Raw genomic sequence first — 21,655 nt, 5'->3', positions numbered from 1 at the left:
AATTGACATCCCTAGTTTCGGCCAAACCTACCGTGAGTACTTTGCAGAGATGGCTTGTCTCTGTCTCCAAAAATACAACCAAGAGAAGAGTGAAATAAATGTTGGTATTTTTTTCAAGGTTTTTTCGCTAATTAACGCTCTATCTTCTTCGTTCAAGTATATGTAATGTAACCGAATCGGTTCTTATTGTTTCAAGGGCTTCAATGTGGAGTTTGTGGAAGTGGTGAGAGGTAATTATACAACCGGATCTAGATCCAAGTCCTACATTACATTTATGGCTAGAGAGAAACCTGATGGACCACTTGTCGAGTATCAAGCTAAGGTATGGTGTACCTTTGTTCAACACGAGAACTATCCTATCCTCTGTAGACCAGCTCCTACGCAAAGCCTTGGAACCAAATTTACTTAAGGTATCTATTGACTTGAACTTGTGCATGTTTTGATTTATGTCATATCTGCTTTCTCATACCATGGTATCTGGCCATTTTAGACTTCTGTTTGATTGAATTGTAAGGCAATTAGAACCATCTCAACGAATTGTTTTGGTGACATGGCTGAGATCATCAACAAATTATCTTTCTACTCTTTGTTTACTTGCTAATGAAAATTCTCAATTCATCAAATACAGCTTTGACTATTCTGATTTTACTGATATTGTGTATTTGTGTGAACTATATGTGGCTTCAGGAATCAGAATAAGAAACCTTCTTGGGTAGATAGGAATATTAATCACATCTAAAGCGTTTCTAGAAGGCCGTTGTGATTAGAGTCTAAGTTGTCTGACCTGTTTCTCTTTGTTCTCCTTCGTCTTGAACAGGAAATTAGACTGGCTGATGGAGAAGATGGAATCTTAAAAAAAGAAGAAAGAAGATGGAATCTTTGGCTGATGCAGACAGCAGAGGTTGGAGTTCGCACCAGATCATTTAGTATGAAGTCGTATGTGTAATGTGTTAAACAATTCAACTTAGTAATAAAGCACTTTTATTGTGTACCAATATCTAAGATTTAGGTGCTTATCTCTATATTAGTTTAATAACTTGTCACTTGTCAGTGTTTGTACTTTGTGTCATAAATCTTAAGAGACTAATTAAGCGTTTGTGTTTATTAACTTTGGAAGCATGACATGTTGTCTCTCCTTTGATGTAGTAGGATACTAGGATCTCTTTTTGTTATGTATGACACATGAGTAAAACAAACATGGTATCCATACATAAAACCAAAATCAGTTAAAAGGACCAAACATATTGTAAAGTAAAATCATATATGGTAGATAGAAATCAATAACTTCAGCATAGTAAAATTATCAATGTTGAAACCTTCTTTTTATCACGCTCTGTATATTAAAAAGTCCAGGGTGAATGGAACAATAGATGTGAAAGGTTACTACAATGTATTTTTTATCATTTTTTTTGTACTTTAATTTTAACTACATCCTTGTCAAAAAAAGGTAAATAGTAAAAAAAAAAAAGACCAAAAATATATTAACCCCTCTTAGTGGGCAAGCAAGTAATTTATTTGTCTACACAAATATTTTTGATTTTATTGGTTTAAATCGATATAACCAACCGACCGGGCCAACCCTAGAAAGCTTAACGCCGGTTAACCAAAAAGAGGCTACCCCCGCCGGGTTATCCCAAAAAAACAACGACGTTTTTGTTTTTCCTCTTCTTCTTCTTCTTCTTCGGCCTGCGCCGTGCGTGCTCTCTCGAATTCACAGGTAAGCTACTTCGATTCATACTCTTAAAACATATATTGCCTTCGCATTCCCCCTTGTGGCTTCGTTTCTAAAGCACAATTTTTCTAAGGTCTGTTTCGATCCCCAAGTAGAGAGATTTTTAAAACCTAATAACTGTTCCGTTTTCTTGTACAACTACTTTTACATAGATTAAGTAGTCGTGATCTAGTTGTTGCTATTGACATAGTAAGCTTTTAATTAAGTTCACGCAGCCCTCAGAAACGGGCTTTGCTTGGTGATGTCGATTTTGAATTTGTGTTTTAAGTTGCGTTTTCGTGTGTGATTAATCTAATTCAGAGACGTAATTTTAACAATCTCAGATTTTTAGCAACGAGGCTGAATCAGTTTTATACTGGCTGACCTAAGAGGAATACGTTATTCCAGAAGACTGGCCATCATCCTGTAGACATGGTACGATCTGAGCCTTGTGTTCTGTTCGCTCAGACCTTTGTTCATCCTCAATTGGACGAATATGTTGACGAGGTAACCTCAATCTTTAGTTTATGATAATAATACACTTGAATTGCTTCCCTGTTCTTTTTTGCTGAGCTTCTAGTGGTTGGATTAGGTTCTGTTGTATCTCAGTCTCTTAAACTGGTAAAAAATGCTTGCTTTCATAGTATTACGGTTTACTTGTACGGGATTGGTCGGAACAAGTAGTACATATGGTGGTGTGTCAGTCATTCCAATGTCAGAAGTTACTTCTTTGGTTTCGCGCTTACTGAAGATTTATTTTATGTTCCCTTTAAATTCTTATAGGTAATATTTGCTGAGCCAGTAATTATCACAGCTTGCGAATTTTTGGAGCAGAATGCATCCTCATCTTCTCAAGCTGTTTCTCTTGTCGGGTATGTTCTTTTTTTTTTGACTGTGTATTATTATTACATTTCGTTCTTGACTTTAACTATGGAGGATCTTGAAGTAGTAATATCCATTATTAGAAGTCTTGTTGAAATGCTTGGTCCCATGTTGTCGACTCTGTAGCTGTGATCTCGATTGACTCTTTGATGTTAAGCTTTGTTTTGGATGTTAGAGTCCACGATTAGCTATTTTCTTGTCAGTGACAAGTTGTCACTTGAAGGGAGGATGATAAGAAACCTAAATTTGTGTAGAATTTCTGAAAACCCCGCACTTGTTACTCTAACAAAAAAACTGAACTTTGCAGACATGATATTTTGAAACTGTGGTTTGCTTGACATGTCTAGACTCTAAAGTAAAGGTTCTTTTTCATCCGTGGTAGTCACTTTCAGAGAAAACTAGATTTTGGGTCAATTCGTCTTCTAGAAACAAAAATAGTGAAGGATATTGTAGCTGGACCACTTGTAGTTAGATTTTTCAGCTAAAGATTTCTGTTCTTTGTGAATGACTTAGACAACATTTCTTGAGCGTGGATGATATCTATGGCTGGTTATCTAAATGTTGACAATATTTTCGTTAGGGCAACTTCACCTCCTTCATTTGCATTGGAAGTCTTCGTACGATGTGAAGGGGAATCAAAGTTTAAGCGACTTTGTAATCCTTTTCTTTACACTCCATCAGCGCCCTACCCTTTGGAAGTGGAGGTAACTGTTAAACTTGATTTATCTATAGAATGATATTTTTCTCTTTTCACTTTCATTTCTTTTCGGTTGTTGGGATTGATTAGTTTAGTATCTGCGACTGATGCTGGTAATAACATTTGGGAATGGTTCTTACGTACGTTTTATGTCTTAGACCAGAGTAATTGGCTACCATAACTGTTGGCTGGAAATATGGTTTACAGCTGTAGATACTCCCCTAAAGATGTGTATATATGTAAGCTAGATTAAATATTTGTCTTCTGATAATAGGTTTTATGACATAATAGAGGGAGTAAATGAGTTGTTGTAGGTGTAAGGGGTTTAATTTGGGTTGGGGGTGAGAGGTCTTTAGAGTATTGAATACCTTTTAATTATGCCATCTTGTGTGTCATACGTTCAGTCTCCCTCTATGCTATCAGAAAAGTTGTCAATCATTCCTATTTGCAGGTTTCAGTTCCTCGCATTACTTTTGGCTACTCTTAAAATTTAAACTGTTCTCATCGAAATTGCAGGCTGTTGTAACAAACCATCTGGTGGTTAGAGGTAGCTATCGGAGTTTGAGCTTGATCGTCTATGGGAACATTGTGAAAGATTTGGGGCAGTACAATATCATTCTTGAAGGTCGTTCTGTAACTGATATTGTGAGTTCCACTGAGGGTAATCTTGAGGACTTGCCATTGGTATTGCACTCAGTTAACAGAACAATAGAGGAATGTCTATCCTCTCTAGACATAGTATCTCTCCCCCTGGCTGCTGTAGATGTGCCTGTGGAAGTAAAGCGATTGTTGCACCTGCTGCTAACAGTCTTTGATAAGCTAGCTACTAATGATGTAGTAAATAAATTTGTGGATACGGTAGTGTCTGGGGTCTCTTCTTATGTTACAGACAATGTAGATTTCTTTTTAAAGAATAAGAATTCTCAGGCCGTGGCCAGTTCTCTAGATTCTGGGTTATTCCATGATATAGTTGACAGGGTTAAGAAAGATATTCTTGATCTCAATGAAATTCAAGAATCAGATGTGGCACTTGGAGTGTTCAACTTTCTTGAATCAGAGACTTATTTGGCTACTTCCCAACAATTGGTTGATATGTTGAGCCCATATATTCAGTTTGAAAGAGATTCTTTATGTACTGTCCTTCCACAGCTTTCAAAGGTATTACATTTTCTTTTTAGCTCTCACACGCTGGTGGTAGAAATTTGTAATATTAATAGGTCAATTGTTATTAATTTTCTTTTTTCAGGGAAAAGCCACTCTTTTAGGTTTAAGTTTGACATTTTTATTATGCTCTGGCCGAGAAGGCTGCCTCCAATTTGTCAATTCGGGTGGGATGGATCGACTTGTATATTTGTTTGGTCATGATCTTCAGAATTCTACCACCATTACTTTGCTGTTACTTGGAGTTGTTGAGCAGGCTACACGCCATTCAGTTGGGTGTGAAGGATTTTTAGGTTGGTGGCCTCGTGAAGATGGAAGTATCCCATCTGGGAAGAGTGAGGGCTACTGTCTCCTTTTGAAATTACTTATGCAGAAACCATGCCATGAGATTGCTTCTCTTGCAATTTATATTCTTCGTCGTTTGAGAATTTACGAGGTTATATCAAGATATGAGGTACTCTCCATATTAAGAATCTTGTTTTGTTGGCATTATGTTGATATGCCCTTTATGTTAAAATTGTTACTAATATTCTGTCTATCAGTTTGCAGTGCTGTCAGCACTGGAAGGTCTCTCCAATTCTCATGGACCTGCAACTCAAAATCTGGATATGCTATCTGATGCTAAGTCACAACTTCAAAAGCTCCAGGTTTGTTTCTGCTTATAATTTCTCGCTTTTACAATCAGTAAACCAACCATTTAACATTCTAACCGGTGTTACTGCTGAATATTCAGAAGCTGATGAAGTCACTTGGATCGGTTGAAGATCCCTCACCATCAGCCTACGCAGAAAGAAGTTTGGTCTCTGATCATTCTGAAGGGTGGTTGTCATACAAGGCCACGAGTAAACTAACTGCTTCATGGGCATGTCCCTTTTTTAGCTCTGGAATTGATTCGCACATGTTGGCACTTCTGAAGGTAAATCTTTAGGTTAAATTAGTCTTTGACATAGATATTTAAGCACTATTTTAGTTGCTAAATATGTTGCGTGTCGGAATGGAATTATCTTTTCCACTTCTTATTATGTCACTGAAATCAAAATTTTTAGAGGGTATTCTAATTAAAAAACCTTACTTGAAGCGTCTGACAATGCACAGGAGCGGGGTTTTCTTCCTTTGTCAGCAGCACTTCTCTCAATGCCTGGATTGCATTCTAAAGTTGGAGATATTATGGATGTCTTTACTGATATTGCAATGTTTATTGGCAACATAATTCTTTCATTTATGTTTTCACGCACAGGTATTCTTATTTAACTTACCCACTAGAATAGACTTGATGATTATGTGCATTCGAGTTGTAATTCAGCATGTATCTTCTGTTTTCCAGGATTGAGCTTTTTGCTACATCATCCTCAGTTGACTGCTACAATAATACAATCTCTGAAGGGATCTGTTGATCTGAACAAGGAGGAGTGTGTCCCCCTCCACTATGCTTCAATTTTAATATCCAAGGGATTTACTTGCAGCTTACTGGAAATTGGAATAAATCTTGAGATGCATTTGAGGGTGGTGGGTTCACTTTACATGCGTAGATTTATACTTGTATCCTACTATTTCTTACATACTTCATTCAGGTGAGTGCGGTAGATCGTTTGCTCAAGTCGACACAACAAACAGAAGAATTTCTATGGATTTTATGGGAATTGCGTGATGTTTCTAGGTGACAAATATTTTGATGCCATGTCTCGGTGTGCCAAAATCTGCTTTTATTTGTCTTTTTCTTCATTTGAAATTAACTGGAAGGCATTCTGCAAGTGTAGGTCTGATTGTGGGCGTGAAGCTTTATTGACGTTAGGTGTTTTTCCAGAGGTATGTATCTGGTACCAAGAAAAAGAATATACTTCTGCTCTTTTTCTTCATCGTGGTTTCTCATAATTCTCATTTTCTCCTCCTTCTTTGCCTCTGAAGTTGATAAATGGTAAACCATTTTATGGTGAAGTAATGGCACACATTTGATTGTTTGAAAAATCATGTGTTTGGTGGTGCTTTTAGCTACCTTCACGAAGTTTAAACCTTTGGTTATAGTGGGAGTTTTTTGGGAGATTAGTGAACAAAAATGTTGCATCTGTGTTCCCCTGTGCTGGTCACGTAATTTTTGACGATAACAAAATTGTTTATCTCTTTGTTTCTTGTGCAAATTCTTCTAGTGTTCTCTTTATTGTTAAATCACTTGTTCTGATTGGTGCATTTTGTATTGGAGTAGGGATACTCGTGGCTTTCACTAATATACTTTATTGATCAATTTCAGGCTTTAGCAGTATTGATTGAAGCTTTGCATTCAGCCAAGGATATGGAGCCAGCAGTTGAAAATAGTGGTATCGTTGCTGTTTATCTCTGAATTTACTACCCTGACGTAGTCTCTTGGTTATCTTCTTTCAAAACCCCTTATTTGTTTAACATGTTCATTTTCAGGAATTTCACCGCTTAATCTAGCAATATGTCACTCAGCTGCTGAGATTTTTGAGGTCATAGTCTCTGATTCAACTGCATCATGCTTGCATGCTTGGATTGAACATGCCCCAGTCCTTCATAAGGCCTTGCATACATTGTCACTCGGTGGTTCTAATCGAAAGGATGCTCCTTCACGATTACTTAAATGGATTGATGCGGGTGTGGTTTATCACAAACATGGTGTAGTTGGGCTTTTACGTTATGCTGCTGTCCTGGCTTCTGGAGGAGACGCCCAATTATCATCATCAAGCATCCTTGCACTTGATTTAACACCGACTGAGAATGGTGCTGGAGAATCAACAAATGTCTCTGAGATGAACGTCCTAGATAATCTTGGAAAAGTTATCTTTGAGAAATCTTTTGAAGGTGTTAACCTTTCTGATTCATCAATTTCACAGTTGACAACAGCACTTCGGATTTTAGCGCTGATTTCAGATAATATAGTATGTTATCTTTCCCCATAATTTTGTCCAGAAATTACTTGTTTTTCTTTTGGATGTTGTAGTCATCTAAGTGTTCTGAAATGTTGTGCTTTGTACAGACTGTTGCTGCTGCTTTATATGACGAGGGTGCGGTTACAGTTGTGTATGCTATCTTGGTCAACTGCAGCTTCATGTTTGAGAGGTCCTCGAATATTTATGGTAAACTACTGTCTATTCTATGATTTTATTCAACTCCTCTATTGCTGCTACCATTTGATTCTCAGATTTAGACTGATGATAAGAGATGCCGGGAAAGATTAAAATCACCCACTGACTGGATAACTGTTTTTTCTATTTATTCTTTCAAGAACTTTCTTCTTATAGGTTCACGATGTTTTCAGTTATTTTTCATCAATCGTTTGATGATTATAGGTGACACCCAACTAGTTATTTTGTTTTGTACTAAGCAGATTATCTAGTCGATGACGATCATGGATGCAGTTCTATTTCTGACTTTTTGTCTGAACGTAATCGTGAGCAAAGCTTGGTGGACTTGTTAATTCCTTCCCTTTCCCTTTTGATATCTGTTCTGCAAAGACTACAGGTTTGTTGCTCTAAACATTATTAGTTTCTTCATCATGTATCAACAATTGTTTTGACTCTGCGGAATGAATTTAATTAATCTTTTCTCTCAAAAGCCATATCTTCTGAACTTTTGCCTTTATTTTACTTTGTTGAGACTCTATAATTGCGGGATTATGCGTCTTCATTATCCCCTCTGGTCATTGACATTGTCTTTACTGTCTAAAGGGAACTAAGGAGCAGTATAGAAACACCAAACTGATGAAGGCACTCCTACGGCTACATCGGGAAGTCAGGTGAGTTACTTGTCTTTTGTTTTAATAGTATTAATCACTTGTATGTTTTAAGCAAAGTTAAGCTTTGAGCCACAATGGCTTGTTTTCTTTCCAGCCCGAAGCTAGCTGCTTGTGCAGCTGACTTGTCCTCCCATTATCCGGACTCTGCTCTTGGCTTTGGAGCAGTGTGCCACCTCATTGTGTCCGCCCTTGTCTGCTGGCCAGTTTATGGATGGATTCCTGGGCTATTCCACACTCTTCTTTCGGGTGTCCAGACGTCCTCTGTTCCTGCCTTGGGTCCAAAGGAGACCTGTAGTTTCCTCTGCATTCTAGTATGGAAATCTTACACTTCCACTAATTATTTTCAACATATATTTCCAGCCGAATAGATATGACTCATCTGAACGTTTGTGATGGAATTTCGATCATGTTTTTTGTATTCATTTAATGTAAATAGTATCAACTGGAATATCTCCATATACTATCTTATACTTTATTTTTCGTTGATTTCTCATTGCAAGAGTGATATTCTCCCCGAAGAAGGAGTCTGGTTTTGGAAGAGTGGCATGCCCTTATTAAGTGGTCTCAGAAAGTTGGCGGTTGGGACATTGATGGGTCCACAGAAGGAGAAACAGATCAACTGGTATCTGGAGCCTGGTCCACTTGAAAAACTGATAAACCATTTAACACCTAATCTTGACAAGATTGCAAAGATTATCCAACATCATGCCGTATCTGTATGTTCCTCTATGTCTAGTTAGCTCCAGTGTCTGCTGCTTTTGCTTTTGTTATCATCTATCCAGCATGATTTGGATTGTCTTATTCTTCAACAGGCATTGGTGGTCATTCAGGATATGCTTCGGGTTTTCGTAGTTCGTATTGCATGTCAAAGGGTTGAACATGCTTCTATCCTTCTGCGGCCCATATTTTCATCTATCAGAGATGGTATTTTGGATCAGTCATCAACAAGAGACACTGAAGCTTATATGGTGTTTGTTCGACCTCTCTAACTCGCTATCTATGTACTGCTGCTCCTAACCAGTCTCATTACTCTCTTTCAGGTCTACCGATATCTTAACTTTCTGGCTAGTTTATTAGAGCATCCGCATGCGAAGGTCATACTCTTTGCCTTATGTCATAGTATTCCTTCACTTTTTTGTTTGTTTATTATTCACCTGAAATTTATTCACTTTAGGGATTACTGTTAGAGGAGGGTATTGTTCAACTGCTTGTGGAAGTTCTGGAAAGATGTTATGATGCCACTTATCCAAGTGAAAACAGGGTTCTAGAGTATGGAATTGTGTCCGAGTCTAGTGTGATTCAGTGGTGTATTCCAGCTTTCAGATCAATCTCACTACTATGCGATTCACAAGTGCCTCTCTCGTGCTGTCAGAAAAAAGAGCTGTAAGTCTTTTTTTCTGCAGGATTGCTTAACTTTACCATTTTTGGGTGCGTTTATAACACGGAACCTAATTGTACTAGGATTACCTTATCTAGATTACATTTATATCTAATCGATTTTGTATTTACATTAACTTGCACAGATTGGCCAGTTTGAGTGCAAAAGATTGTGCATTGATTTTTCCCTTTGTGCTGAAGTTCTGTCAGGTACATTAAATTTTGTCGACATTGTAGTGATCTATGTTTATCAATTTCCAGATATAATTATGTTTGTGTTATTCTTATGTTGCTCGCCTAGTCCCTATGGAAACATGGTAAAATTGCTGCATCTAATATGCTACGGGTTATAAATTATGATTGTTTGTTTGTGGCAATAGATTCTGAAATATTGATGAGCTCTTCTAAGAGATATCTTTGTAATATTTCCTAATTTAAATGTGATTACGAAGAATGATTTTCTTTTTACAGGTGTTGCCTGTTGGCAATGAGCTATTATCTTGTCTTTGCGCTTTCAAAGACCTGGTCTCATGTGGTGAAGGTCAAAATGGTCTGGTTTCACTTTTGTTTCATCTGTTTTCTGGGGCCGAAGAACCTGTATCTGCTGAAAGGTGGTGTGACACTAGTAATATGAGTCTCAATCAACTAGAGATGAAGAAGAATCCCCCTTTTCTGTCTTGCTGGATCAAGTTATTGAACTCAGTTAATTCAAAAGATGGTTTCTCTAGTCTTGCAATGAAGGCAGTAAACGTTCTGAGCGTGGGCTCCATCAGATTATGCCTTGATGGTGAAAGGTGACTCCCATACTCTTCATAATCTACTAAATTTCTGCTCACCCAATACAAGACAAATTTGATAGGATTTAATAACTTTGATAGGCGACGTGTCCTTGTATGGCCATCTTCACTACGTATGTCGATAGAAACATAATGTCTGCCAAGGCCTTTTAGTTTAAGTTGGTGCATGCATACAGTTTCGTTAATCTGGTTTTGTTTAATCAATATAAGCCTAAAAATTAACAAGCAGAAGACATGCTGTTTACATTTAAATGGTTCCAACTAGTATATCAAACCATTCCTTTTACATATATATTTAACACATTAATTAAATTCTCTGTAGTCTAATTTTCTTCATTTTTCCAGTTTGGACTCGAAGAAGGTTGCAGGACTTAAATCCCTTTTTGGCCTTCCAAGTGAGTATAGTGGTACAGACACTTTTAGAGAGGAAACCATTGGTTTGATTGAACAAATGGTGACACTGTTGAGTTCAGTGACTATGGGATCTGATAGTTCAGTAACAGCTGAGACGAAACCCTATTTGCATGAGGTACGAACTACCTCATCCCCGCTTTTCTTGCATCATCCACTTCTTTTGTTGATTTCCTCTTAACACTGACTTCCGTATTCTATTTGTGGATTTGAAGGCATCTCGGTCGTTGCTGTCGTTGCTAAAAGACGGGAATATTGATGATATTATCTCCTGCAAAGGTGTTCTTGTTTCTCCTGGGAATTTTGATATGGTTGATTTGGAGTCTGAAACCATTGAGGATGATCTCTATCAAAGAGGACTTGAAGACAAGTTCTGGTGGGAATGTCCTGAAACATTACCTGAGCGTCTGCCCCAGTCATCTCTCCCTGCGAAAAGGAAACCACCAACTTTGGAGAGCTCTAGCAGGCGTGCCAAAGGCGAAAACTCTTCTGTTGACATACCGACCCAAAGTTCAGTTCAACGCGGGTTGGGTTCTGTATCCCTTCCTCCTGCTCGTCCATCTAGAGATAGCTTTAGGCAGCGCAGGCCGAATACCAGCAGGCCTCCCTCTATGCATGTAGATGATTATGTTGCTAGGGAAAGGAGTGTTGATACAGCTGGTAATTCTAATGCAATAACCATTTCACGAGCAGGATCTAGCAGTGGTAGACCTCCATCTATTCATGTTGATGAGTTTATGGCCAGACAGAGAGAACGAGGCCAAAATGCCTCCACCATTGTGGTTGGAGAGGCTGTTGTGCAAGTGAAAAATCCTACTCCTGCTAGAGATACTGAAAAAGTTGCAGGTAAACCAAAACAATTCAAAGCCGATCCTGATGATGATCTACAAGGAATAGATATAGTTTTTGATGGTGAGGAGTGTGAAGGACCTGATGACACCTTTCTTCAGCCTGATGAGAACCTTATGCAGCCTGCTCCCGTCATGGTTGAACAAAACTCTCCTCACTCCATTGTTGAAGAAACCGAGAGTGATGCAAATGGAAGTAGTCAATTTTCTCACATGGGCACACCTGTGGCATCTAATGTTGATGAAAACGCTCAGAGCGAATTTTCATCAAGGATTTCTGTTTCACGCCCTGAGATGTCGTTGATTCGTGAACCAAGCATTACTTCTGACAGAAAATTTGTTGAGCAAGCAGACGAATCAAAGAAAATGACCCCTCTGAAGACCGCTGGCATATCTGAATCTGGGGTTGTACCTGCTTACAACATGCCAGGATCATCAGGACAAAATTTGATTGATCCTAGAGTGGGTCCTCAGGGATTCTATTCCAAGAGTAGTCAGCAACATACGGGCCATATTCATGGTGGATTCAGTGGTCGGGGGGTTTATGAACAGAAAATGATGCCAAACCAGCCTCCCTTACCTCTAGTGCCGCCTCCGTCAGTCTCACCTGTGATACCACATTCTTCTGATTCTCATTCTAATCAATCCTCCCCGTTTATTAGTCATGGAACACAATCTTCAGGAGGACCCATCCGGCTTATGCCACCGCTCCCTTCAGCAATTCCCCAATACTCATCGAACCCATATGCCTCGTTACCACCAAGGACATCTACAGTACAATCTTTTGGATACAACCAGGCAGGCACAGGTACCGCTGAACAACAACAGAGTGGTCCGGCGACTGATCATCAGTCTAGCAATCTATCTATTCCAGGAACCGGAATGACCTCTTACCCTCCCCCCAATTTAATGTCATCCCATAATTTTAACAGGCCGTCATCTATCCCTGTGCCCTTCTATGGAAATCCTTCGCATCAAGGAGGTGATAAGCCGCAAACTATGTTGTCGGTTCCCTCTATTCCTCAATCACTCAATCAACAGTCCATCCCTCAGCTGCCATCGATGCAGCTTTCACAGTTACAGCGCCCTATGCAGCCTCCTCAGCACGTTAGACCACCCATACAGATATCTCAACCATCAGAGCAAGGAGTATCAATGCAAAACCCATTTCAGGTTCCAATGCATCAGATGCAGATGATGCAACAGACGCAAGTCCAGCCTTACTACCACCCTCTTCAACAACAAGAGATCTCTCAGGTGCAGCAACAGCCACATCATCATGCTGTACAAGGTCAGCAAGGAGCTGGGACTTCCCAGCAACAAGAATCTGGAATGTCATTACATGATTACTTCAAGTCCCCTGAAGCCATTCAGGTACGTAATCCACACTAAATAATACACTGATCTGCTTTGGTTAGTAGTATTATGTGCCACAGCTCACGATAATTCTTAAAAAATCCTCTGCAGTCTCTATTGAGTGACCGCGAGAAGCTGTGTCAGCTTCTGGAACAACATCCGAAGTTAATGCAGATGCTTCAGGTTGTTTTCTAAATCGATTTGTTTACTTATTTTTACGTGCTTTTTGTATCATCAACCTTTGTGTGTTTCTTGTAGAGTGTAAACTGAAATTGGGTTTTATTCTTGTTGGTTGTGACAGGAAAAACTTGGGCAGCTATGAGAAGAGAAAGAAACTTTTCAGCAAATACATACCATCCCTTTGCTTACAAGTTGCTTTTCTGTTTCTGTAATGTTTAAATAACATGTACATTGTTTTCCTTTGATATGTAAACAAAAGCGGTAATCGATATCGCTTTCTGTTGTTGTTTAGTCATATTCATGTACATTAGTAAGAAGAGAGACTCCTCCTTCAAGTTCAAGCAAGTCTTGGCATTTTTTTCAAAGCAACAAGCCTGTACAAGGCAAAGAGCATATAAATACTTGAATAAGGGAAGTAACACACATTGAGAGGACTTGATCTTACATTTACAATCCTCAATCCTTCAATGTAAAAACGTAAATGGTAACAATACGAATTGAAGGAATTATTACAGTAACTAAAATCATAAAACCTTGAAGAGGCCTGAAAGCCCAAAAGAACATTTGAAATCGACCCCACTAAGTGACCCAACTAGATTTTAGGCGAACGTCACTCAATACTCAAAAACAAAAACAATAGAAGAAGAAAGAAAGATTTGTCCTTTAAGCCCAGCAAATTTCTGACACACATCATCAACTAGGCATTGAAAAGATCATTTGTACCAACGAAAGAAAAAGAAAGAGAGAGAGCGAAGTAGATCGATCGGGTGGAGTTTTTGATGATATCTTCGAAGAAGAAGTACCACTGCTGAGAGAGAATCTTAAAAGATTCGACATTTAATAAAGTACTGTTCTCTTTCTATTTCTGGGGATGAGTTCGTCATAATTGGAAAGTTGCTTGCTTTCTGTTTTCGTTTTGTTTACTGAACTTGCATTTCTATACTCGGATCGTCTTTCATCTCTGAAACTCTCTCATACTAGTGTGAAATGATGATTGTTGTTTTTTCTGGGTTTAGGAGTCTGCAATTTTTTGTATGTAAATGGATCTCAGTTCTTGCTCCCCTTTTCATGGTGATTCAGGTGCTGAAATACACATAAAGGATCCAGCTTTTTGCTCTATGGAGCCTCGTGTAAGTATATATATATATATATATATATATACACTAAACAAGAGATGATTTACTGATTTGTGGGTTTCTTCTCTGTTAATGAAATGTTACCTTGTTTTCTTTTTCTTGGTTTTTGTCTCTCAGCAGGATAATCAAGCCGAGGCTTCATATACATTTGGTGATCGATCGAGTAGTGACATAGTTGTTAGACTAAGAAACGAGGAAGGCAGGGACGATTGGATCTATTGCCATTCCAAGATCCTTACTGATAAAAGCCAGTACTTTGCTGACCGTCTCTCTGATAAATGGCCTACTTGCAAGATTCTTGATTCACGCTACTGTGTTGAAGTCATCTGTCAAGAATCAGATTATGATCATCATATCAATCTCTTAAGACTTCTCTATCTTGTCTCTGACTCTGATGATGTCCATGAGGATAGCCTCTGTCATAACGTGAAAAGTGCTTTGGGGATCCTCTGTGTAGCTAAAGAACTTAGTTGTCCGCAGATTATCACTGCTTGTGTGAATTACTTGGAAGCTGTTCCATGGGAAGAAGGCGAAGAGGAAGAGATTCTACGGATTGCACCTAGAATTGGATCAGAAGCAGAGCCGGTTCTTGCTCGTCTCCAACCAGTTGATCAGTCTGCTGTTACTGGTATCTTTGTATCTGCTTTTAGGTTTGCTACTTCGTCCCCGCCTTTGCCCTTGGGAGACATAAAGTCCTCGGCTCAAGAACAGATTGAGTATATGATAACCGAAGATGATGATGCACCATTGTTGATTGCTGATGAAGAAATCAAGCTTGAAGTAAAAGAATGTGTAAAGAGTCTGTTTGTTAGATTCTTCCAATGTCTAGAAGAACTCTCTTTCAAACCTTTGGAGTCTGAGGAGACTAGCAAAAAAGGGTCTTTTAGGATGGTTCTGTCTGATTTGTCGTGGGCTTTTCAGATATTAACAAAGATGGAAGTGGTTAGGGAATTTGTAGTAACATGGGTTGACACATCTGAGAAGTTAGTCAAGGTAGTTGAGAAGTTGGAAACATCAGTTACAGAGACGGTTGAGATAAGAGTTAAGATCATCGAGGTGACTTCAAAAGTCTTGGAGGCGATCGGTTATGGAACAGTGATATTACCAACAGCGAAACGGCTTCAGATGGTGAAACTTTGGCTTGCTTTTGTAAGAAACACAAAGCCTCTTGTTGAGTCAGTGGTAACGGGAGATGAGGAGGTTGAATCTGTTGTGAGGTATAAAATTGATGGAGAGATATGGCAAGCTTTGGAATCTTCCTTTGTATCGATAATTCTTGCATTGCCATCTGCTGACCAAGCTGAGATATTGACTGAATGGTTAAGCAAGAATGGGTTGTATCCGGATTTAACAGAAGCTTTCGAGGTTTGGTGTTACAGATCGAAAGTCGCCAAGAGAAGATTGGGTTTACTCGGGGGAGAAGAGGAGGAGAACGGCATGTCTTAAACTCATTTCCTGAGCTCTGAATCCAGAGGGAAGAAGCATTCCGTTTTTTTTGTTGATGTTTAGGTGTCATTTAACCCCTTTTGTGTCATTCTGTATTCTCTCCTTAGTATTATCCAGTCTGTAAATACTGTTGACAGAGATCTTTGTCCACTAAGAGATATGTCGGTCTATCGATCACTTGGTTTCTCTGCAACTATATCACGGAACTTATAGGTCCCATTAGATCATTATTGGATAACACTCTTGAGGCTAAACGTTTTATATTTGTAGACCTATCCATATATGTTGCTAAGTGATATCATATAACAAAACAAGAATTTGCTCAGTTAAACAATCAATGGTATAAAAAATTAAGACTGAGACAAATGGCACGACTTAGTCAAGAGACCTTTGATCAGGGTGCTCCAGAAGGCAGACACAATCTGCCGTCTGGTCGCCTAAAAGATTAAGACTGAGAGAAATGGTGGGGGCCTGCGCGAACGCAAAGCCCCCCTGCCACAAATAATGACGTAGGCTCTTCCTCTTGGGAAGACCTTAAGCATAGCACCCTTCCGGTATGTGCAATGGAAGTCACTAGCCTAGGCCACTCGTCTTCTTGATCGCGAGTTGACCCCGTCCAGGTAAGTGATTTGCTCTGTGTCATGAGTCTCTGTTTTATACCCTGTTTCAAGTGCCTCTTTCGTCTCGTGTATCCGATGTGGGACTTTTGCTAAGCTCTACTACACTTTCCGCCGTTTCTATCTTTGCAAAGGTAAAACAGCGTGTCGTTTCTGGATTTGGTTTTGTTTTATGAACAGCGTGTCGGCAAGAGTTTGATAAAAACGCTAATTCTTAAAATCTTTATGGTGGGCCGGTGGCCCAAATTCAATTATTACTCGGATAAAGGCCACAGTTTGTATCGAACTTGATAAGCTTTTCATATGTTAAAACTGTTTTTGTCTTTTTGTTGGACAGTGCATAGTAGTTTAGTATCAGTGGAACATAAAAAAAGTTAAATTCTTTTTTCAATGAGAAATAATCGCACTTGTTCATCATATTCATATACAATTCTAAAAATAAAGATGCAGCATCTGAAGAAAGACGAGAAAAAAAAAAGAATTTAATTTTCTAACAATCTAAACAATTGAAGCAAGTGGTTTAGTGGAGCCCTAGACTCAACCAATGGGGTTGTCTTGTGTCTAGAATCATCTTAACTACATCTTCTACAAATGAATCAAAACAAGAATAGCAACACCCTTTCATCAGGCTGCTACTGCTGCTGCTACTACTTCTGCTGCTGCCAGGTGTCATATGATGGTGAGTACACGTCACTGGTGGCGGAACAAGATGCACTTCACTGCTCTTATGTTCAAGTCCACAAGCTGCCAGTATCGTGTGTATTGAGCACGTGGAAATCTCCTCGAAAGTGGTTTGACCTGAACAAAACAGAGAACGAGTACCCAAAACACTACAATCAGAGTCCAGATAAGAATTGAATCTAACTTATTGTCTTAAAGGGTGGAGTTATGCAAAGAAGAAACTAGATGTGTGCCTCAGGCCATAGTCGACATTGAAAATAAGCTAGGCAAATAAATATGTAGCTATATCCAAAACTATCTAAAAGAAGTGTCATGCAGAGAAGAACTAATCCAAGGTGTACACAACGTCAATCATAGTGTCCCTATAAAGTTTAAACTTAACCACTAGATGAAAAAATCCCTTAAGGTAACTCCGGTTCACAATCAGATACTGAAAACTATAGCGTAAAGCAAAGAGTAGCAGTATATACTAGTCAGGTTAAACCACGAGCTTGAAAAAGGAATTGGATAATGTGTACCTAAGTCGATTTTACTGGACAACTTTTTGAGATGGGCTTTAACTCGTTGTTGCAGTCGTTCTCCTCCCATAGAAGACATTGTGTTTGGAATGTAGCTGTGTAGATGTTGTTGATTACTAATCAAGGGATCACCCTGAGCCAGTCCATGACGTAATCCTAAATCGATAGGTCTCTCGCCAAGAAATGTATCATTAGACAAATGTCTGAATGTATCTTCGCTTCCAAATTCATCTAACTTTGGAGACAAAAGCTCAGGGTCATGGGCAGATATCAATGAATTGTTGTTTGGTAGTCTTTCCCCAGAGATTGTATACAACGACGCCCCTGTTTCTTGTCTCGCTGCAGGCTGAGACGGGTCGATTGTTCTGCCATGACCTATTTGTGTAGTCACGAAACCATCACTCGAGTTAGCAGTCGATGTTCCACCAGTTCTAGCACCCATATTAATAAGTCTATCACTGTTGATAATATTTTGTATGTGTCTGTGAAGCGTCCTTCTTCTTGATAATGTGGTTGCCCCTAAGCCGGATGGAGAAGAACCTTGAACATCACCATTGGGAAGCCTTGGAGAAAATAGGTTTTCTCCATTGAAAAATGGTGTACGTGGGGAGACTAGCAAAGACATATCTTGATATTGCCCTGAAACTACTACAGGTGATGGTCTACTGTAAAAGCCACTAACCCTTTGTTGCTCGGATGTAATATGCGGTTGGGAACTAGCTGATCCAAGTGCAACGGGTCTACAACCTTCACAGTACCAGTTTCCTTCAGGTACTTCCCTCCCGAGACCAACACAGTACGTATGGGCAGATGAATCACAAAGATCACAAAGCAACATAAGCCCATCATCATCACCTTGGTGACATTCCGTGCATATTATATTTTCATAGGGATCGAGATAACTCCTCAACTCTTCTTCAGTAGGTTGATAGACCTGCACACAGTAAAATCCCATATAAGATAAATAATCACAGAAGAAGTGACATAAAAACACAACACAACCACGTCCATAGGTTAACAAAAGTTGATAAGGTCTCGTCTATCATGCATCTGACCCGTCTAAGTGAGAAATCTGATGTTAAGGGTAACTATTATGTATTGACATGTTAAACTGCGACAAGAAGGAATGTATATTTGGACCTCAAATGTGAGTGTTGAAGAATACCATTTGAAAAGAAGACCACAACGAACATTCATGAGGATACCAGTATAAGCAATAGATCGACTAAAGACACTATAGGCGTAAAGCAATAGAAAGAGTAGTAAAAACAAACCTGATCACGTTCAGGTACAGGTATCACAACTTCTCTCAAATCTACTCCAGGTGTAGATCTTGCAGGTTTACTGATTGTTCTGAACCGCTGCTTGCAGAGTGGGCAGCGAGATTCTACTTTCGACCACTCCATTATGCAAGTGAAGCAAAAGTAGTGGCTACAGCAGTCCAGCGTTCCCTTCAATCTTCGCATGTCTTCCTCAGACAGACAAATCCCACAAACGTTTTTCATCACATCTCTTTTCACTATCTCTACCTTCTTTTCACCTTTCTTAACAGGAGACTTGCGAAGCTGAGGTAAATCCTTTTTGACCGTGGTCTGTCTTATAGATGATGCATGCTTCACACTACTTCTCAGTAAACTACCGGCTTCTCTTATCTGCTCTCTTTCCTCCTCCGAGATTGTGTACTCATAATCAGATTCTCCAGAGGATGCAATGTCTGAATCTGATGGCACGTTATACCGACGCCTTGGCCTTGATGATTTCGTCTTCGCCTTCTTCCTTGCAGGTAGGCAGTCATCTACAAAATCTCCATCATCATCATCATCATCTTCATCTTCATCAACTCCTTTCTTTGTGTATTTCCCACGTCTCTTTCTTCCCCTTGTTAAACGGGTTTTGGCAACAGAGCATTTCTTTCTTCTTTTACGCCCTACTCCAGATCTTCGCTTACGCTTGCTTTTCTTACAAACCTTGACTGTATTTTTGTTACATGCAATTGTCTCTTCCTCTTCTTCCTCGTCCAATGATACATCTTCATCTGCAGTAAAATCTTCATCCCCATCTTCATCCTCGTAATCTCCATCATCTTCCTTTTCTGTTTCGTTGTCCTGCTCTTCCAATGCCACCATCTTTCCATCTTGAGCATCATGCAAGGAATTCAAATCCACATTATCACACCTGACATTTTCCACATCCCTCTCTTCCTCTTCCTCGCCATCCTCCTCTGGATAGTCTCCATCTTCATCATCCTCTCTCTCATAGAAAACTCTCCTTCGCTTCCCTAAACCTACTCTTGGCTGTTTCTCTCCATCCAAAGACCCAACTTTTCCAACAATCTTCCTTGAATTACTCATCTCCTCGTCCTCATCATCATCGGCATCATCAAGATCCACATCCTCGTTGTCAGATACGATCTGTTTAGTCTTCCTAGACTTACATCCTCCGGTGATTTTCCGATTACCACGAGGACCTGTTTTCACTTTAGGCCACTCAACATTTCTCAGCACCGCATCTTCTTCCTCCTCCTCCCTTACGTCATCAAATTCATCATCATCCTCAACGGCATCAGACACACCAAAACCATCAAAGGATGGTTGTTCAGCACCGTCTACAGAAGAGGCATACTCTTCCTCCTCTTCCTCCTTGAGATCAGCATCAGATTCATCTTCTTCATCCTCTTCCGAAATCACATAATCCTCATCAGATTCATCAGAACCCTTATCCTTAGATCTAACCCTTCTATTTGAATTTCTATCACAAAACGTGTTCCTCTTTCCCATATGCTCTCTCTCTCTCTCTCTCTCTCTCTCTCTCTCTCTCTCTCTCTTTTTTCAATTACGGTTAACAAAAACCACTAAATCACGTCCTGAAATTTATAATAGCCTAACCATTAAGACGAAATCACCGAGAAATCTGAACCTTAGTTTCTCCAATTGAAAACACCAGATCTGCAAAATCAACCCAGAAACACATAAGAAATCAAGAAACGTAATTGAAAACCCATAAAAGCTCTCGATTTGATTCCGAACCATAAAAATTCTACAGTTACACACACAGAGTAATGCTAATTTTAAATTCCGATCCTATTTTAGAAATATAAAATCTATCCAAAAGCAGAAATCAAACCTCCTCCTGGGTTCACACAACTTAAATGAAATTCCTCAATCAATCCCACACCCACAGAGAGAGAGAGAAATAGTTAATTAAAAAAAAAAAAAAAAAAAGTCAAAACACCCAAAATAAAGGTATAATAATACAAAAAAATAATTTACAGCACCTAAACACATACACAGGGCGAAAAAAAAAGAAAAAAAGAAAAGAAACGAACCTCCGATGAAGAAGACGAAACACTTATGATTTTTTCCAATAAACTTTTTTTTTTTTGTGAATCGTGATCTTTTTCCCCGCCTTATTTTCCTCCTCTTTATTTACAGCTAATTTTAATTTGATATAAGCCAAAATTGGGGAAAGGTATTTTGATTTTTTTTGGTTTGTAGTTAAAGGAGGCTACGCGTTAGGGGGAGAGAAGATGTGAACTATTGTGTTCTAATGACGATATTACCCTCGACCGCTTCTGGTGGCAGTTGCAGCTGCTATTGGGCTTTTTTGACTTCTTTTAAAATATTTTACTATATGATTGCATGACCACGTGAGGCAGCTATACTCTGTGGTTGAGCGTACCGAATGTTTCGCATCGCACGGTCCCTCTTATGTTACTTATTTTTTTGTTAGGTAATCAATGGCAAAATAAACGATTATGATGAAGTTACTATTTTTAGCAGATAACGATGTTTCCGATAAAATGTAACTTAACAGTTAACTCAGCCAAAATACATTTTATAAAATCCACCCTCATTTCACATTTTCCAATTTATCTAATCTACAGGCAATTTTTGGTGAGAGTTTACTTTTAAGGTTTCATCCCTGTGGTTTGGACTTTGGACTTTGGACTTTGGAGCATGGATTAATAAGAGATTCCTTACCTAGAACTAGCATAGAAGAACTACACGATACTCGTATAACTTTTGTAGGTTTTACATTTCTACTTTTTAGTTATCCAAAAATTTTCAATCGCAGTTTTTTCTATTAAAA

The 21,655-nt window shown here is 39.0% G+C and overlaps 3 protein-coding genes and 1 non-coding gene across 9 annotated transcripts; 2 read left to right on the top strand and 2 right to left on the bottom strand.

Annotated features, from left to right (window-relative positions):
* The first annotated feature begins 1,554 nt into the window (after positions 1-1,554).
* Positions 1,555-13,533, top strand: LOC104744712 (protein virilizer homolog). Of its 2 annotated transcripts, none has more exons than XM_010465803.3 (28): positions 1,555-1,717; positions 2,056-2,218; positions 2,495-2,583; positions 3,174-3,297; positions 3,807-4,448; positions 4,537-4,905; positions 4,994-5,098; positions 5,185-5,367; positions 5,547-5,688; positions 5,776-5,957; positions 6,023-6,108; positions 6,209-6,257; positions 6,697-6,763; positions 6,861-7,342; positions 7,441-7,540; positions 7,792-7,925; positions 8,132-8,199; positions 8,294-8,510; positions 8,700-8,915; positions 9,012-9,167; positions 9,240-9,293; positions 9,374-9,582; positions 9,723-9,786; positions 10,048-10,370; positions 10,719-10,902; positions 11,000-13,006; positions 13,100-13,171; positions 13,290-13,533. In XM_010465803.3, the coding sequence occupies exons 2-28, from the start codon at positions 2,144-2,146 to the stop codon at positions 13,308-13,310; spliced, it is 6,420 nt and encodes a 2,139-aa protein (XP_010464105.2). In that variant the 5' UTR covers positions 1,555-1,717; positions 2,056-2,143; the 3' UTR covers positions 13,311-13,533. The 2 variants fall into 2 exon arrangements, with proteins under 2 accessions (XP_010464105.2, XP_087344806.1); XM_087488680.1 differs by having other exon boundaries at positions 1,693-1,805.
* Positions 13,534-13,787: 254 nt separating this feature from the next.
* On the top strand, positions 13,788-15,943 carry LOC104744711 (BTB/POZ domain-containing protein At3g05675). Of its 4 annotated transcripts, none has more exons than XM_010465802.3 (3): positions 13,788-14,013; positions 14,249-14,298; positions 14,422-15,943. In XM_010465802.3, exons 2-3 carry the CDS (start codon positions 14,287-14,289, stop codon positions 15,748-15,750), a joined length of 1,341 nt encoding a protein of 446 aa, XP_010464104.1. In that variant the 5' UTR covers positions 13,788-14,013; positions 14,249-14,286; the 3' UTR covers positions 15,751-15,943. The 4 variants fall into 4 exon arrangements, with proteins under 4 accessions (XP_010464104.1, XP_087344807.1, XP_087344809.1 ...); XM_087488681.1 differs by having other exon boundaries at positions 13,798-14,013; positions 14,185-14,298; XM_087488683.1 differs by having other exon boundaries at positions 13,827-14,013; positions 14,425-15,943.
* A 271-nt stretch (positions 15,944-16,214) lies between these two features.
* LOC147926212 (U1 spliceosomal RNA) lies at positions 16,215-16,378 on the bottom strand. The gene has a single exon (XR_015583112.1). It is a non-coding gene; the product is annotated as a U1 spliceosomal RNA (small nuclear RNA).
* A 361-nt stretch (positions 16,379-16,739) lies between these two features.
* Positions 16,740-21,171, bottom strand: LOC104744710 (uncharacterized). Of its 2 annotated transcripts, none has more exons than XM_010465798.3 (4): positions 20,892-21,171; positions 18,841-20,511; positions 17,567-18,500; positions 16,740-17,165 (listed from the first exon to the last, which is right to left on the bottom strand). In XM_010465798.3, exons 2-4 carry the CDS (start codon positions 20,341-20,343, stop codon positions 16,888-16,890), a joined length of 2,715 nt encoding a protein of 904 aa, XP_010464100.1. In that variant the 5' UTR covers positions 20,344-20,511; positions 20,892-21,171; the 3' UTR covers positions 16,740-16,887. The 2 variants fall into 2 exon arrangements, with proteins under 2 accessions (XP_010464100.1, XP_010464101.1); XM_010465799.3 differs by having other exon boundaries at positions 20,690-21,062.
* Positions 21,172-21,655: the final 484 nt, after the last annotated feature.

Source organism: Camelina sativa, chromosome 15, assembly GCF_030686135.1.
Source record: "Camelina sativa cultivar CO46 ecotype springtype chromosome 15, ASM3068613v1".
Taxonomy (NCBI): domain Eukaryota; kingdom Viridiplantae; phylum Streptophyta; class Magnoliopsida; order Brassicales; family Brassicaceae; genus Camelina; species Camelina sativa.
Note: the sequence above shows the minus strand (reverse complement) of the source record. Positions and strands in the feature narration are given on the sequence as shown.